This window comes from Babjeviella inositovora (genome assembly GCF_001661335.1).
Source record: "Babjeviella inositovora NRRL Y-12698 unplaced genomic scaffold BABINscaffold_12, whole genome shotgun sequence".
In the NCBI taxonomy this organism is placed as follows: Eukaryota; Fungi; Ascomycota; class Pichiomycetes; order Serinales; genus Babjeviella; species Babjeviella inositovora.
The window spans coordinates 327,427-340,176 of record NW_017566849.1 but is presented as its reverse complement, the minus strand read 5'-3'; the positions used below and the strand labels follow the sequence as shown (position 1 = coordinate 340,176).

At 47.7% G+C, this 12,750-nt stretch overlaps 7 protein-coding genes and 1 non-coding gene across 8 annotated transcripts; 6 read left to right on the top strand and 2 right to left on the bottom strand.

The window, feature by feature from the left end:
* The first annotated feature begins 805 nt into the window (after positions 1 to 805).
* Positions 806 to 2,742, top strand: BABINDRAFT_163094 (uncharacterized protein). Its single transcript, XM_019129710.1, has one exon. The coding sequence runs from the start codon at positions 876 to 878 to the stop codon at positions 2,565 to 2,567; it is 1,692 nt and encodes a 563-aa protein (XP_018983395.1). The 5' UTR covers positions 806 to 875; the 3' UTR covers positions 2,568 to 2,742.
* A 318-nt stretch (positions 2,743 to 3,060) lies between these two features.
* On the top strand, positions 3,061 to 4,385 carry BIO2 (biotin synthase). Its single transcript, XM_019132470.1, has one exon. The coding sequence runs from the start codon at positions 3,157 to 3,159 to the stop codon at positions 4,282 to 4,284; it is 1,128 nt and encodes a 375-aa protein (XP_018983394.1). The 5' UTR covers positions 3,061 to 3,156; the 3' UTR covers positions 4,285 to 4,385.
* Positions 4,386 to 4,741: 356 nt separating this feature from the next.
* Positions 4,742 to 4,813, top strand: BABINDRAFT_t300. Its single transcript has one exon. It is a non-coding gene; the product is annotated as a tRNA-Trp (tRNA).
* Positions 4,814 to 6,005: 1,192 nt separating this feature from the next.
* On the top strand, positions 6,006 to 6,354 carry BABINDRAFT_163092 (uncharacterized protein). Its single transcript, XM_019129709.1, has one exon. It carries the CDS (start codon positions 6,131 to 6,133, stop codon positions 6,296 to 6,298), a length of 168 nt encoding a protein of 55 aa, XP_018983393.1. The 5' UTR covers positions 6,006 to 6,130; the 3' UTR covers positions 6,299 to 6,354.
* On the bottom strand, positions 6,190 to 6,685 carry BABINDRAFT_92323 (uncharacterized protein). The gene has a single exon (XM_019132931.1). It carries the CDS (start codon positions 6,607 to 6,609, stop codon positions 6,349 to 6,351), a length of 261 nt encoding a protein of 86 aa, XP_018983392.1. The 5' UTR covers positions 6,610 to 6,685; the 3' UTR covers positions 6,190 to 6,348.
* Positions 6,686 to 7,150: 465 nt separating this feature from the next.
* Positions 7,151 to 8,722, top strand: HGT12 (Hgt12p; the record flags this gene model as incomplete). Its single annotated transcript, XM_019131972.1, has 1 exon — positions 7,151 to 8,722. The coding sequence occupies one exon, from the start codon at positions 7,151 to 7,153 to the stop codon at positions 8,720 to 8,722; it is 1,572 nt and encodes a 523-aa protein (XP_018983391.1).
* Positions 8,723 to 9,045: 323 nt separating this feature from the next.
* Positions 9,046 to 10,794, bottom strand: BABINDRAFT_9669 (uncharacterized protein; the record flags this gene model as incomplete). The annotated part of the gene is made up of 1 exon (XM_019133003.1): positions 9,046 to 10,794. The coding sequence occupies one exon, from the start codon at positions 10,792 to 10,794 to the stop codon at positions 9,046 to 9,048; it is 1,749 nt and encodes a 582-aa protein (XP_018983390.1).
* A 779-nt stretch (positions 10,795 to 11,573) lies between these two features.
* Positions 11,574 to 12,593, top strand: PEX11 (Pex11p). The gene has a single exon (XM_019132468.1). The coding sequence runs from the start codon at positions 11,836 to 11,838 to the stop codon at positions 12,538 to 12,540; it is 705 nt and encodes a 234-aa protein (XP_018983389.1). The 5' UTR covers positions 11,574 to 11,835; the 3' UTR covers positions 12,541 to 12,593.
* Positions 12,594 to 12,750: the final 157 nt, after the last annotated feature.

Below are 12,750 nucleotides of genomic sequence, written 5' to 3'. Positions count from 1 at the left end.
TCAAGGGACAAGCTGGTCATGAATCCCTATCATACAGTCGTAAATGTGCACCTAAAACTTTAGCACCTTTTTAACAAACTTTGCCAAACATAAACTTAGCTATTGCCTTGATATCAACTGCCACTCAATCTATCTCGGTTTTAAATACAGAGCCCAAGTATATAAAAACTTGGCCTCACAAGGAGCTAAAGGCGGCTTACAGGTTGAAGCTGTTATTTGCAACCAAGGCACAGATTTAACCTAAATGTGAAATGGCTTGGTAAGGATTCGGAAGGCCGGCTCTCCGTGCGTGATCCAAGTGGGGCTAACTGGCACCGTCACTCTTCTAAAGATTATACCCCTCTTATACAGCCTCAGCGTAGTAACAAAACCTCTCCATGACTCCCATATCAAACTTACCAGCCATCTTATCAGCCTGAAGATTGGTATATCCAACATTCTCCCTTCTGTCGACTTACAATGCTTGTCCGATGGTGTCCAGATAAAGTTCCGCATGCCATACTCTGGGTTGGGTTAAGATTACGCCTGGGCGAGCCGCACCGGGCTATCGCATCAACATGCCTAACTGGGTTCCAGAACGCGGCTTCTCCGCGTTTCACAGTCGATAGAACCCAAAAGCTTCCGTACCTCGTCTAAAACCCACTTTCAAATCGGTTTGCAACTATTACCCCTCCTGCAGATTAGAAAACGCCAGTGATAAGATAGATACGCGTGTCACGCAGCTACGGGTAAGCCGCGACGAACGTTCCGCTTGGTTCCATTCCCTTATCCTTTATAAAATTCTCCTCTATCCCCTCAAACTGATTTTTTTTTTTTTTTTTTTTTGGAGAAAGCCATTAACAAAAACATCTCAACACAAATATCTCCATACCGCCATGACTGTATCCCCTGAATCGTACTTCACCACCTTCACAGACGACGTCTCCAACAAAGACCTCTACGAAAGCGAATGGGTACCAAAGATCCAGGCCTACAGGAAGAAACTCGTGGCCGCAATCCCGTCGGAGTACCGCCTCAGCAAAGACTTGGTGGCAGCTACCAAGGCCAACAATTTCAACGCTATCCAGTTTATGCGCGACCAAGCGTTGTTAACCGCGCGTGAAATCGAGCTCACCGAGTTTACCGCGGCTAAGTTATCCAGTCTCATTGCCAGCGGAGCGCTCACCTCGGTAGAGCTCTTCCAGGCGTTTGCCAAGCGCGCCTGCATCGCGCACCAGCTTACCAACTGTGCGATGGATATTTTCGTCCCTGAAGGTCTCGCTCGTGCGCAGGAGTTGGACAAGATCTTTGCCGAAACAGGCAAGGTTGTGGGACCCTTCCACGGATTGCCAGTCTCTATCAAGGAGCATTACGGATACAAGGGGAAAATCACTCACGGCGCGTATGTCTCGTTGCTTGACAGTGTTTCCGAAGAAACCGCGGACGTGACGCAAACAATGATGAACCTCGGGGCTGTTTTCTTCATCCGGACATCGCAGCCTCAGTGCTTGATGCACTTGGACTCGAACAACAACGTGACAGGCCTTACAATGAATCCGTACAACCTGGGGTTGTCACCGGGTGGCTCATCCTCCGGGGAGGGTGCTTTGGGAGCGTTCAGGGGTTCCGTCTTTGGGATTGGGAGTGACATTGGAGGCTCCATCAGAACCCCTGCTGCGTTCTCCGGATGCAACGGTTTGAGACCCACCTCCTTGAGGGTCTCTCTTACCGGGGCCGTGGGCCCGAGCCCTGGACAGGAGTCTGTGAAGTGTGTTGTGGGTCCGTTATCTGCGTATATTGAAGACTTGCAGTTTTTCATGGATCATTACTTGAACGACGGAAAGCCAGCGGTCCAGGATCCCACCTTGGTGCCGCTTCCGTGGAGAAAGACCAGTCCCGTGAGCGGACAAAAGATCAAGGTTGGGATTATGTCGGATGATGGTATTGTAAAGCCGCTACCACCAATCGCCAGAGGCTTGCAGCATGCGCGCGCGGCGTTGGAAAGATTACCCAACGTGGAGGTTGTTGATTTTCTCCCCATCAAAACCCAGTTGGCCTACGATACCGTCCACCAGATGTACAACGCTGACGGAAATCGCGGCCAGAAGAACTTGTTGAAGGGGTCAGGCGAACCACTCGTGGCATTGACCAAGTGGGCGTTGGCGTATGGTAAGGGCGATGCCGCCCTCTCGGTGCACGAAAACCAGGACTTGAACTATATCCGAGATAACTTGCGGGCGGAGTACACCAAGTTCATGGAGGACAACGGGATCGACTTCCTCTTGACTCCAACCTACAACAACGTGGCTCCCCTTCACGAAAAGGTGTACAACTGGTCATACACGTCCTTGTTTAACCTCTTGGATTTCCCAACTTTGGCGTTCCAGACCGGGTTGTTCCAAGACCCAATACAGGATGTGAAGGGGGAACACCAGTGTAGAGGTCCATTGGAGGAATTGGAGTGGGGTTTGTATGAGCCGGAAAAGTTTGCAGGTGCCCCAATCGCCTTGCTGTTGGCGGGGAAGCGTCACCACGACGAGCAGGTCTTGCAGTTCGGTAAGCACATCCAGGATGCCATGATGCAGTAAGCTAGCGGTTTTTGTAGATTTGTACTAGAGATTGAAATTGCTGTTTTTCAAATAGATGCGTTCTGGTTTCGATAATCGACCGGCAATTACTCTTTGGTCGTCTCGGACCATGCTCTGACACCTGTTACTGACTATGACCGCACTTCTTTTATCAATTAAGTATAAAGATTCAGGCTTACCAAATTGTAAAGCGTACACTGTAAGCATTGGATAGCTCCTTTGAGCACGAGTTTGAAAGACTTTACAACCTTGGTGCAACCAATCAAGCCCTATTGTTTTCTCTTACCCAAAGGTCCGTTGGTTGGCTAAGACTCTGAGTCACTGTGAGTCACATATTTTCCTAATACGGCAAAGATATCGAGTCACATGCATGAAATCTCCCAAGGGATGCAGAATGGATACCGCGAGGTGTGTAATGCTTCCCCATTGATTCGCCAGGATTTTGTTGGGAACTTTCACTCTTCTTTCTGATATAATGTTGAACCACGTTCAAGTTTCCGGCCTTTTGGTTAAATTTTCCCTTAGTCTCAAGCTTATAAAACCTGGTATTTTCCTCGAATATCCGGTAACCAGAGCATTACACTGACAAATGAGCCTCGTCTTTTCCAAAACTATTAAAACAATCACCGCCCTCTCTCCGTTTTTGCGGTCGGGCTTTGCTGTTGCCAGTGATGTGTCTCCATTATCCCGAGTGCTCTCGCTCCCTGCTCCGCATAACCAGTGGACCAGGCACGAGATCAGAGAACTCTACCACTCACCCTTGATGGACTTACTCCATTCGGCCCAAATCCAGCACCGCCGCTTTCACAGCCCGCTGGAGGTGCAGTTATGTACCCTTCTCTCAATCAAGACCGGGGGTTGCACTGAGGATTGCTCTTACTGCTCGCAATCCCAGAAGCATGCAGCCACCACCGGCATGAAGGCCACTCCTTTGATGCCGGTGGATGAGGTTATTACCGCTGCTAAGGAAGCGCACTTGCATGGGAGCACTCGTTTCTGTCTTGGGAGTGCCTGGAGGGAAATGAAAGGACGAAAGTCCGCCTTGCGCCGAATCGGTTCGATGGTCAAGGCCGTGAACGATTTGGGTATGGAGTCTTGTGTCACATTGGGTATGGTGGAAAAGGAACAGCTCGAGTATTTGAAGTCCCAGGGGTTGACCGCTTACAACCACAATATTGACACCTCCAGGGAACACTATCCGAAAGTGATCACGTCAAGAACCTACGACGATCGTTTGAACACCATTAGAAACGTCCAGCAGTCAGGCATCAAGGCGTGTACTGGGGGCATATTAGGTCTTGGCGAAACCGAAGATGACCATGTGGGGTTCTTGCATACGTTGGCCACGTTGGACCAGCACCCCGAATCGTTGCCGATTAACCGTTTGGTTCCAATCAAGGGAACCCCGCTTGAGAATATCGAGGCATCTAAGAAGTTGGAGTTAGATAGTGTGTTGCGTACCATTGCCACTGCGAGGCTCATCATGCCGGAGTCAATCATCCGGTTGAGTGCCGGGCGGTACACCATGAAGGAGCACGAACAGTTTTTGTGCTTCATGGGCGGGGTGAATGCCATTTTCACCGGTAAGAAGATGTTGACGACAATGTGCACGGGTTGGGAGGAGGATAAAGAAATGTTGGCAAAGTGGGGTATGAAGCCAATGAAGTCTTTCCGCGAGACTGAGAGTAAGGGTCTAGATGAAACGGTTTTGAAATAAGGTTTACCTGAAGCTGAAATATACTTGCTTCATTTTGAATTAGAGAAATAGAAAATGTGGTAAGAACTAGGTGAAATATGGAACTTTATGGATCAAACGGGGTATTTTATACCACAGAATAATTTAAAGTGTGTATTATACCTGTCCAATGGTATGGAGACTATGTCAACTATAGTCTTTATCCTTCTGTCTAGGTTAAACTTGCTTTTAAAAACCTCCTGAGTTGGGTGTGATTGCACACCTCTGGCTTCTTACAAAGACAATGGATCACGGGTAGGAACACTTTGACGCTTGGTTAGACTCCGACAGCAGGCATTGACTGCGATAATATCTATCATATGACGGCTCGCAGAGTTCCCATCGATTTTATCCCTTTTTATGAAATTCAAAGTGTCTTGTGATTTTCTGCATATTCGTAATTATAAGTGGCCTATGGCTACAGCTTTGCACCTAGAGAGATGCGGTGGCTCAATGGTAGAGCTTTCGATTCCAAATCGAAGGGCTGCAGGTTCGATTCCTGTCCGTGTCATTTTTTCCCCTTCTAATATGTTTTATTGTTGTCTTGAACCATGTGAAAGGGTTGAGTTTCGAGGTTAGCCCCTCCACGTAAACTGAGTTACTTAGATATGGCTTCCTGAGTTTAGCATTCACCATATTTTCTAAAGCCTGGATTGAGTATACTAAAGGGGAAGTAGCCCATCTGTGGTAGATATAGCAATAAAAACGGTCCATTTAGACTAAAATAGGCTATTTTCCATGTATATAAATAACATGAGAAAGGGGAACACCTCCCTTTATAGGTCAAGGTAGACAACGCAACTAGATCAAGGTGCATGAGGATAGTGTGACAAGACGTCACGTGGGACGGCGTACACCCAATTCTACCTGATATTGAGACCAAAATGTCCTATTTGCATGACTTCCCTAGTGTAAATGGAACTATATCTAACTCTTTTCAGGGTGAATCCTGAAGCTTGGGTTAACAATTATTTTGTATAAAAGGGTTCGGAGGATTATTGGTTTCGCCGGTGGTGCGGGGATTTCCGTGTGAAGCCTCAGTGTTGGAAACAAGTATCCTTTCAGGGCCATACTTTTTGGCCATGCCGGAGAATGACTTGTTGCAAAAAGGGTCTTTGTGGCCGGCATCTATAGGTAGGTGCTTCACTGCCCTGCTCGTGCCTAGAACTGTGTTTCCAAAAATCTTGGCGGTGCTTCGCACAACGCATATTTCATTCTCAGATTATTCTTAGCACATAAGTTGTCGATCTTTGAATCGCCTCGTGATTCATCCGCATGAGAAATACAAAGGAATATACGTTCACACTATGAGGTAGTCAAAACAATATATGCGTGATTTTACTTACAATATCTCTTATTGGCTATGAGAGGAAATAACGAATTCCTTAAAGGACGATTTACAACGGTTTCCTGGTGTGAGCTTGGACATTCACATGCACCTCTCCGTTCATAGCTCCAATGGGGTGATATTCAGTCGTATATTACTTCTATCCATAGTAATGCTCTCAGTTACTATACTTTCTACCACGATTGATGATGGTACTCTGAAATGTCGTGCTATTCGGCGCCCGCCGTCACGGCTGAGACAAGTGGAAGATGTGATGCATGGTATATATTGTAAGGTTTGTCCCCTGATTTTTCCGGTACTCCGGATCTGCAATCTACCGTACAGGAGACTCCCAAATGTGAACCGGAAGGGAAGAATGAACATTATCGAGGGAAGATAGTTACTTTGGTCGTGGGTGCCCTCTCAGTGGTGTTGAATATGCTGATAATTTAATACGGCGGTGGAAATAGCATAGTGGCCTTGGTGGCCCCCACGACCCTGATGGCTACCCCTGCACCTCTACGTAAGCCACGGGTCTTTGAGTTGTCTGTTGGGTATCTCGCTTCCCCTCGATACTGGGACAAAGCCCCGGTATTGCAACGTAAACATGGCTCTGTTTGGTTTCTTTTTTTGCGACAGCTTTCTCCGGCTGGCCTATCCCACGAATAGGATTCGCTGCCAAGAGCGCCCGGGTTCCAATCTTGCAAGAGAATTCACACCTAAACATATACCCGATGCAGTACACATGTTGCTGTATCTGGCAAGTGAGAAACTTCTCTCCTCCGATTGGCTGGCCAGATTTTAGAGTTCAAATTATCCGGGATACGGTTCCGGAAAAAAAAAAAGACCGCACAAGCGGGTGGGTGGTTGTATGCAGCCGTGCGGCAGCACGCTACAATATGATGTACGTGATTCGGGGGCCCTTCCCAATTAGGCTTCTCCTCACAGAAAATTAAGTTTTTGGCAGAGGTCGGCTGCATAATTGATCCGCAGAGCTACCCACTCTTGTGCATGCAGATAGGTTTGGAATAACAATCCTACTCCACTCTCTGGTCATCCCCTCTATAGTTGAAAACTTTAAAGAAATTGGTTTGTGTACCTTGTGTAACACTCAATAGATTTACAGGACTTGTCGTGAGGGGATGAAGTTGTTGGGAAAGGCCCGAGTAACAGGCATACTTTATGAGGCAGTATCTGTAAAAATTATGGCCCCTCCTATACATAAACACGCTGACCACATCCTACCTCCGCAATACCATCATATCCACCATGTATGCATGTAGAGTTTTAGAGTATTCCCCGCTTGTCTGCAGCTGTACAAGAAAGGGTAAATTATGCAATTTCCCTGTGTTACAGCCTTTTGATTCCGCACCCTATATCGTAGACGAAACTGACAAAAAATAAGAAGCAGACACAGACCAGAAAAGTATATAAAGCAGGTATGTTCCCCCAAATATAAAGGTAATATCATCCTTCTCCTCACTCACCTCTCCGGTTCAAGACAAGGAATTACATCACACAATGGGGATCAGAGACTCTCGCTTTTACAAAATGCTCGTTAAAGACGACGAGAAGGAAGAAGGCTCCATCTTTATGGGGATTTTTATCGGTCTCTTTGCTGCCTTTGGTGGTATCTTATACGGCTACGATACCGGAACGATTTCTGGTATCCTTGCCATGCCATACGTGTTGAAGGAGTTCCCAGCCAACAAGGAAAGTTTCACCTCCAGTGAGGATTCCTTAATCGTGTCCATTTTGTCTGCCGGTACTTTTATCGGTGCTATTTTCGCTCCTTACATGGGCGAAAGGTTCGGTCGTCGCTTCACCATCATCGTTGCCACCTGTATTGTTTTCAACATTGGTGTTATTCTCCAGGTGGCATCCACTAGCATTCCATTGTTGTGTGTCGGTAGAGTCATCGGTGGTCTTGGAGTCGGTCTTATCTCCTCTATGATTCCGTTGTACCAATCTGAGACCGTGCCTAAGTGGATTCGTGGTGCCGTCGTTTCTTGCTACCAGTTTGCCATCACTATCGGCTTATTGTTGGCCTCTTGCATCAACCAGGGTACCCATCTCAGAAACGATTCGGGTTCTTACAGAATCCCCCTTTCTATCCAATTACTCTGGTCATTAATTTTAGGTGTTGGTATGATTTTCTTGCCAGAATCACCAAGATTCTTTGTCAAGACTGGAAAGGCTGAAAGGGCAATTGAGTCTTTAGCCACAATCAGAAGATTACCAGCAGACCACCCCCAGATTCTCAAAGAGTATGAGGAAATTAAGGCCAACTATGACTATGAAATGTCTGTTGGTGCTTCTTCCTGGATCGACTGTTTCAGAACATCCAACTCCCAGTTGAAGAGATTGATCACCGGTGTGTTCTTGCAGGCCTTCCAACAGTTGACTGGTATCAATTTCATCTTCTACTTTGGTACCACCTTCTTCAAGAACAGTGGGATCAAAAATTCTTTCATCATCTCTGTTATAACTAACGTCGTCAATGTGGTCATGACCGTCCCTGGTATCTTTTTAGTTGAAATCTTGGGTCGTCGTGCCATGTTGATGTACGGTGCGATTGGTATGTGTGTTTCCGATTTCATTATCGCCATTGTGGGAGTGACCACCGACAGTGCAGCTTCCAACAAGGTCATGATTGCTTTTGTCTGTACCTTTATCGCTTCCTTTGCTGCTACCTGGGGCCCAATTTGCTGGGTTGTCGTTGGTGAAATCTTCCCGTTGAGACTTAGAGGCAAGTGTGTGGCAATGTCTTCGGCCTCCAACTGGTTGTGGAACTTTGGTATTGCCTATGCCACCCCATACTTAGTGAACACCGGTAAGGGCAACGCTGGCTTGCAGTCCAAGGTTTTCTTCATCTGGGGTGGTTTCAATTTGGCCTGTCTTGTCTTTTGCTTCTACTTCGTCTACGAGTCCAAGGGTTTGTCATTGGAGCAGGTGGATGAGATGTACGAAGTTTGTGACAACGCCTGGACTTCCCACAACTTTGTTCCGACTAAGAACGGGTTCAGCCAGCACCTTAATGACAAGGAGACTGTTAACCATTTGGAGAAGGGCGATTCAGAAGTTTCCGTATAGGCTTAACAAAAACAGTTTTATTTCATTCAGCTTGTGAGAGGTATTCCCAGGGTCCGGGGTTCTGGTGATTTCATTCGGTTTATTTAGCTTATTAATCGAGATAATACAGATTATGTCAAACTTACGTATGAGCAGGCCTAATAAAATTTGAGTGAAAAAAGATACAACAGACCAAAAAAGATTTCCAATTTAGGCCTTTTTGAAACCGGATTGGAGAGGTGAAAGCGTGTGGCAATTGGGGAGTGGGAATCAGAATACAACAGGGTACAGTTACGAAGCGAAATAATGTGACATAAATTCAATACACAAGCAATAATCTCACTCTAGCTCGAACAACTGCATTGCATCATGGCCCTGGCGTTATCCACATCTTCTTCCATCCAGCGTTGCACTAATTTTTTATCAATCCCCTCCCCTGTCCACTTCTCCTTGTCGTACGGATGCAAAGCCATCTTCATCAACGTCTCCAAGTGCGACGTATCGGAACAGTTGTTTGACTCCATGTACTCCACCACCTCATCGAGGATCCAGCTACGAGGGAGAAAGTGAGGGTTCGCAGTGGCGGCCAACTTCACTCTAGCAGCATCAGAGACTCCTTGTTTGGCCAATCTCTCGCGGTAGAGCTTCAACCAGGCATGAATCTCTTTTGTAAGCTCCTTTTTTGTGAACTTTGCATACGTAAAGTCCAACGACTTAGGAATCAACGTTTCCACAAACGTGTTGTCCGTAGGACTAGAGCTGAGGTCAGCATAGCCCTGGAGCTTGGTGAAACAGCCGTTGTAGTCGGTCTCGGACTTTTCCAACCAGTTAAGCAACGGGGTGAAGAGCTCATCTCTGTCGGTCGCAATCAGCTTCAATCCAAGACGGTTCCCCATCAACGTGTCGTACGTGGCCAAAAACTTTTCCTGAAATACCTTCTGGGCAATCTCGATTACCTTGGTTGCGCGCTTCACAACCATATCTTCCTGGTCGGCCGTGATCCCCTTCTCCATGAACCGTTCGTCCTGGAGAAGCGGCCCGGCACCGATGAACTCCGCGAGATCTTCGCCCAACCGCACACAGTTCCACATTATCGAATCAGGGGTGTTGCGATAGCCATATCGCAACGACGAGTCATCGTGGTTCGGGGTGTAGTCCGGCTGGAACTTGTCCATGATCGCAAACGGCCCAAAGTCCATGGCCAACCCAAGCACAGACGTGTTGTCCGTATTCAACACGCCGTTCAAGAAACCATAGCATTGCCAGTAGCCCACACTAACGGCATTGCGCGAGACAATTTCCAAGTACATTTTTTCGTACGTCGTGAAAGCGCCCAAATCCTCCGTGTATTCTGAGAAGGCAGGCAAGGTGTTGTGGAAGACTTCCGCAATCACGTAATCGGATAACTGCCTGAGTCCCTGGCGGTCACCACGGTACCGGTACAAGTCGAAGGTTCCGAAGCGGATCCAGCTCGGTGCGAAACGCGCCACGATTGCGCACTTTTCCGCGTGCGAGCGTTGCGCGTACGTTTCTGGGAGGTAAGTGAGCGCAAGCGCCCGTGTGGTGGGAATGCCAATCGCATGGAGCGCCTCTGATATCACGTATTCACGCACCGAGGACCGGAGCACCGCTTTTCCGTCGGCAAAACGCAGGAATGGCGTCTTCCCCGCGCCCTTGAGCTGTATCTCGTAGCGTCCGCTGGATGTGTCAATCTCAAATAAGTTCACCACACGCCCGTCGCCAAGCTGGCCCGCAAACTGCCCAAACTGCCAGCCAGCGTACGCTTGTGCGTATGGATACACGCCGTCGGCATCCACAACCGACTCGCCACTGACGATCTGGTGGAACTCTGGGCTGTTGGCTTCACTAGCAGCAAGACCTAAGTCGCGCAACGCTGCTGGACTAGTAGAGAGGTACTCGTAGCGTTTGCGTGGTTCTGGTTTGGTCCAGCAGAAAGCGCCGCCTGTGAGCTGGCGTGGGCGGTTACAGATCCCAGCGACATTTGCTCTCGCGGCGTCAACCGTGGGGACGCTGGGGTCCGGCTGGAGCGTCGTAAAGGAGGAGGTTTTGGGAAGTGAAGAAAGCGTGGACATTTTGAAGGAAAGAAACGGCGATCGGTACAGATTGACTCGACGAAGCATTATGGGTGTTGAGGAAGACCCGGAAGAGTTTAGACGGCAAATTTTATGTGGGGGGTAGAAACGTTGGTGCGGCGGGTCACGTGCGGGCCAGGATGATTGTGGAGATATTGAAAAGAGGTGAGAGGATATCAGTGGACTAAATTTAGCTGAAATGGAAGGAAACTGAGCTAGCTTGTATATATTGCGGAAAATAAATAAGTTACAGGTTTACACGACGAACAAGCCAGTTAGGCTGCACACTAATACCATTGGAATGACAGGGTGGGAGTTACAAGACATGTACCACTGAAAAATATACCACAAACCAAGTGATCAGAAATGACATCCAGAGTTATTACATACCGATAACACCAAAACTCTTTGCGTCGACTGATTTCTGAGTCGAGATTCGGTCAAACAAACGTAGTTTTCCTATTTATTATCCCACGTAACGTCGTACCATTACGATCTAACAAATTGGCACTATTTAAAAGATTGACGTGACAAGCATTATCAGGAGCCGTCACATTAATCCGAATCAAAGCGTTATACCACACAATACCCTATTATATCCATCCCAAATTTTGGTCCTCTCTGGGACTAAACCTCGGCGTATCGTTTAACTTACCCCATTCACTGCTCCTCGACATGACAGTTAAACATAATTACTCATTATAATATAATCAATACGATTATTTACTGCCCGCTGTTGCCAACCTGCCACTACCCCCCGACACACCCAGCTCTACGTCACATGCAACGGGAAATCTCCTCCGCACTCCGGACCCGGCCGTTCGGAATCGAGGACTCCCACCCGCAGCTCCGTCGCGTCACATGACTGCCCACTGGCTATCAGCTGAAAACGTGATACCGCTTCCCCGGATCCCGCGCGTGCAAATGCCATATATAAGACGCATTCCCAAACAATTCCAAAAATTCTCGCTAATTTTCCCTTTATCGATCTGTATCTTTACCCTTCGCACCAACGCTTAATTTCACGCTATTTATCACACAATGGTTTTGGACACTGCCGTATACCACCCGTCGTTATTAAAGCTCATCCGCTTCTTGGACACTACCGCTGGCCGTGAAAAGGTGCTCCGTGGGGTCCAGTACCTCTGCCGTTTCCTCGCGTTCTACCTGTTGAGAAAGGGCTACACCCTCGAGACGTCAAAGCTCTTTTCCTCGTTGCAGAAGAACATGGCGTTCACCAGAAAGGCGATGCGTTTCTTGAAGCCGTTGAACCATTTGCAGGACGCCTCCAAGGCATACGACAACAAGCTTATGGACCCGGTCTTGAGATATGCGACCGTTGTGCGCAACGTCTCGTACATGGGCTACTTGAGCGCTGACTCGCTTGCCTGGTTCAAGTTGTTGGGTGTCATGGACACCAAGCGCTTGCCACAGCTCTCCAAGGTTGCCAACTGGTTTTGGTTCGGCGGCTTGATTTCCGGCTTGGTCAACGAACTCCGCAAGCTCCAGATAGATACCTTGAAACGCACCGCACTTGTGTCGGAGGAGAAGGTGGAGCAGGCCGAGTTGGTCAAGGTGAATTCCGCTTTGTTTGCTGCCAAGAGAAAGACCTTTGCTACGCTCACCGACTTGTTCATTGTGTTGAACAACTTGGGATACTTGCATAACGACGAGGGTGCTATTGGTGCTGCTGGTACCATCACTTCTGTCATGGGTCTTCAGGACTTGTGGAAGGCCTGTAAATAAAATGAGTTAATGCTAGGCACCAAGCAATAGTATATTAGGCTAAGATTGTTGTAGCTTTTAATGTATTATTGGAAGGACCTGACAATGTTGTTTGTCTTTGGTAATTGTATTAGGTTAGTCGAGATGTGAAGCTTCCAGGCCACAAGTTTCCGGGCATGCTGTTTTCCATCAACAGAAATGACATATTACAAATTTCTTCTTCGTTATTCT

What these genes read in the sequence shown, in the direction of transcription:
- BABINDRAFT_163094 (XM_019129710.1), top strand. Translation starts at nt 876, where the DNA reads ATGACTGTATCCCCTGAATCGTACTTCACCACCTTCACAGACGACGTC.
- BABINDRAFT_92323 (XM_019132931.1), bottom strand. Translation starts at nt 6,609, where the DNA reads ATGCAGCCGACCTCTGCCAAAAACTTAATTTTCTGTGAGGAGAAGCCT.
- BIO2 (XM_019132470.1), top strand. Translation starts at nt 3,157, where the DNA reads ATGAGCCTCGTCTTTTCCAAAACTATTAAAACAATCACCGCCCTCTCT.
- PEX11 (XM_019132468.1), top strand. Translation starts at nt 11,836, where the DNA reads ATGGTTTTGGACACTGCCGTATACCACCCGTCGTTATTAAAGCTCATC.
- BABINDRAFT_163092 (XM_019129709.1), top strand. Translation starts at nt 6,131, where the DNA reads ATGGCTACCCCTGCACCTCTACGTAAGCCACGGGTCTTTGAGTTGTCT.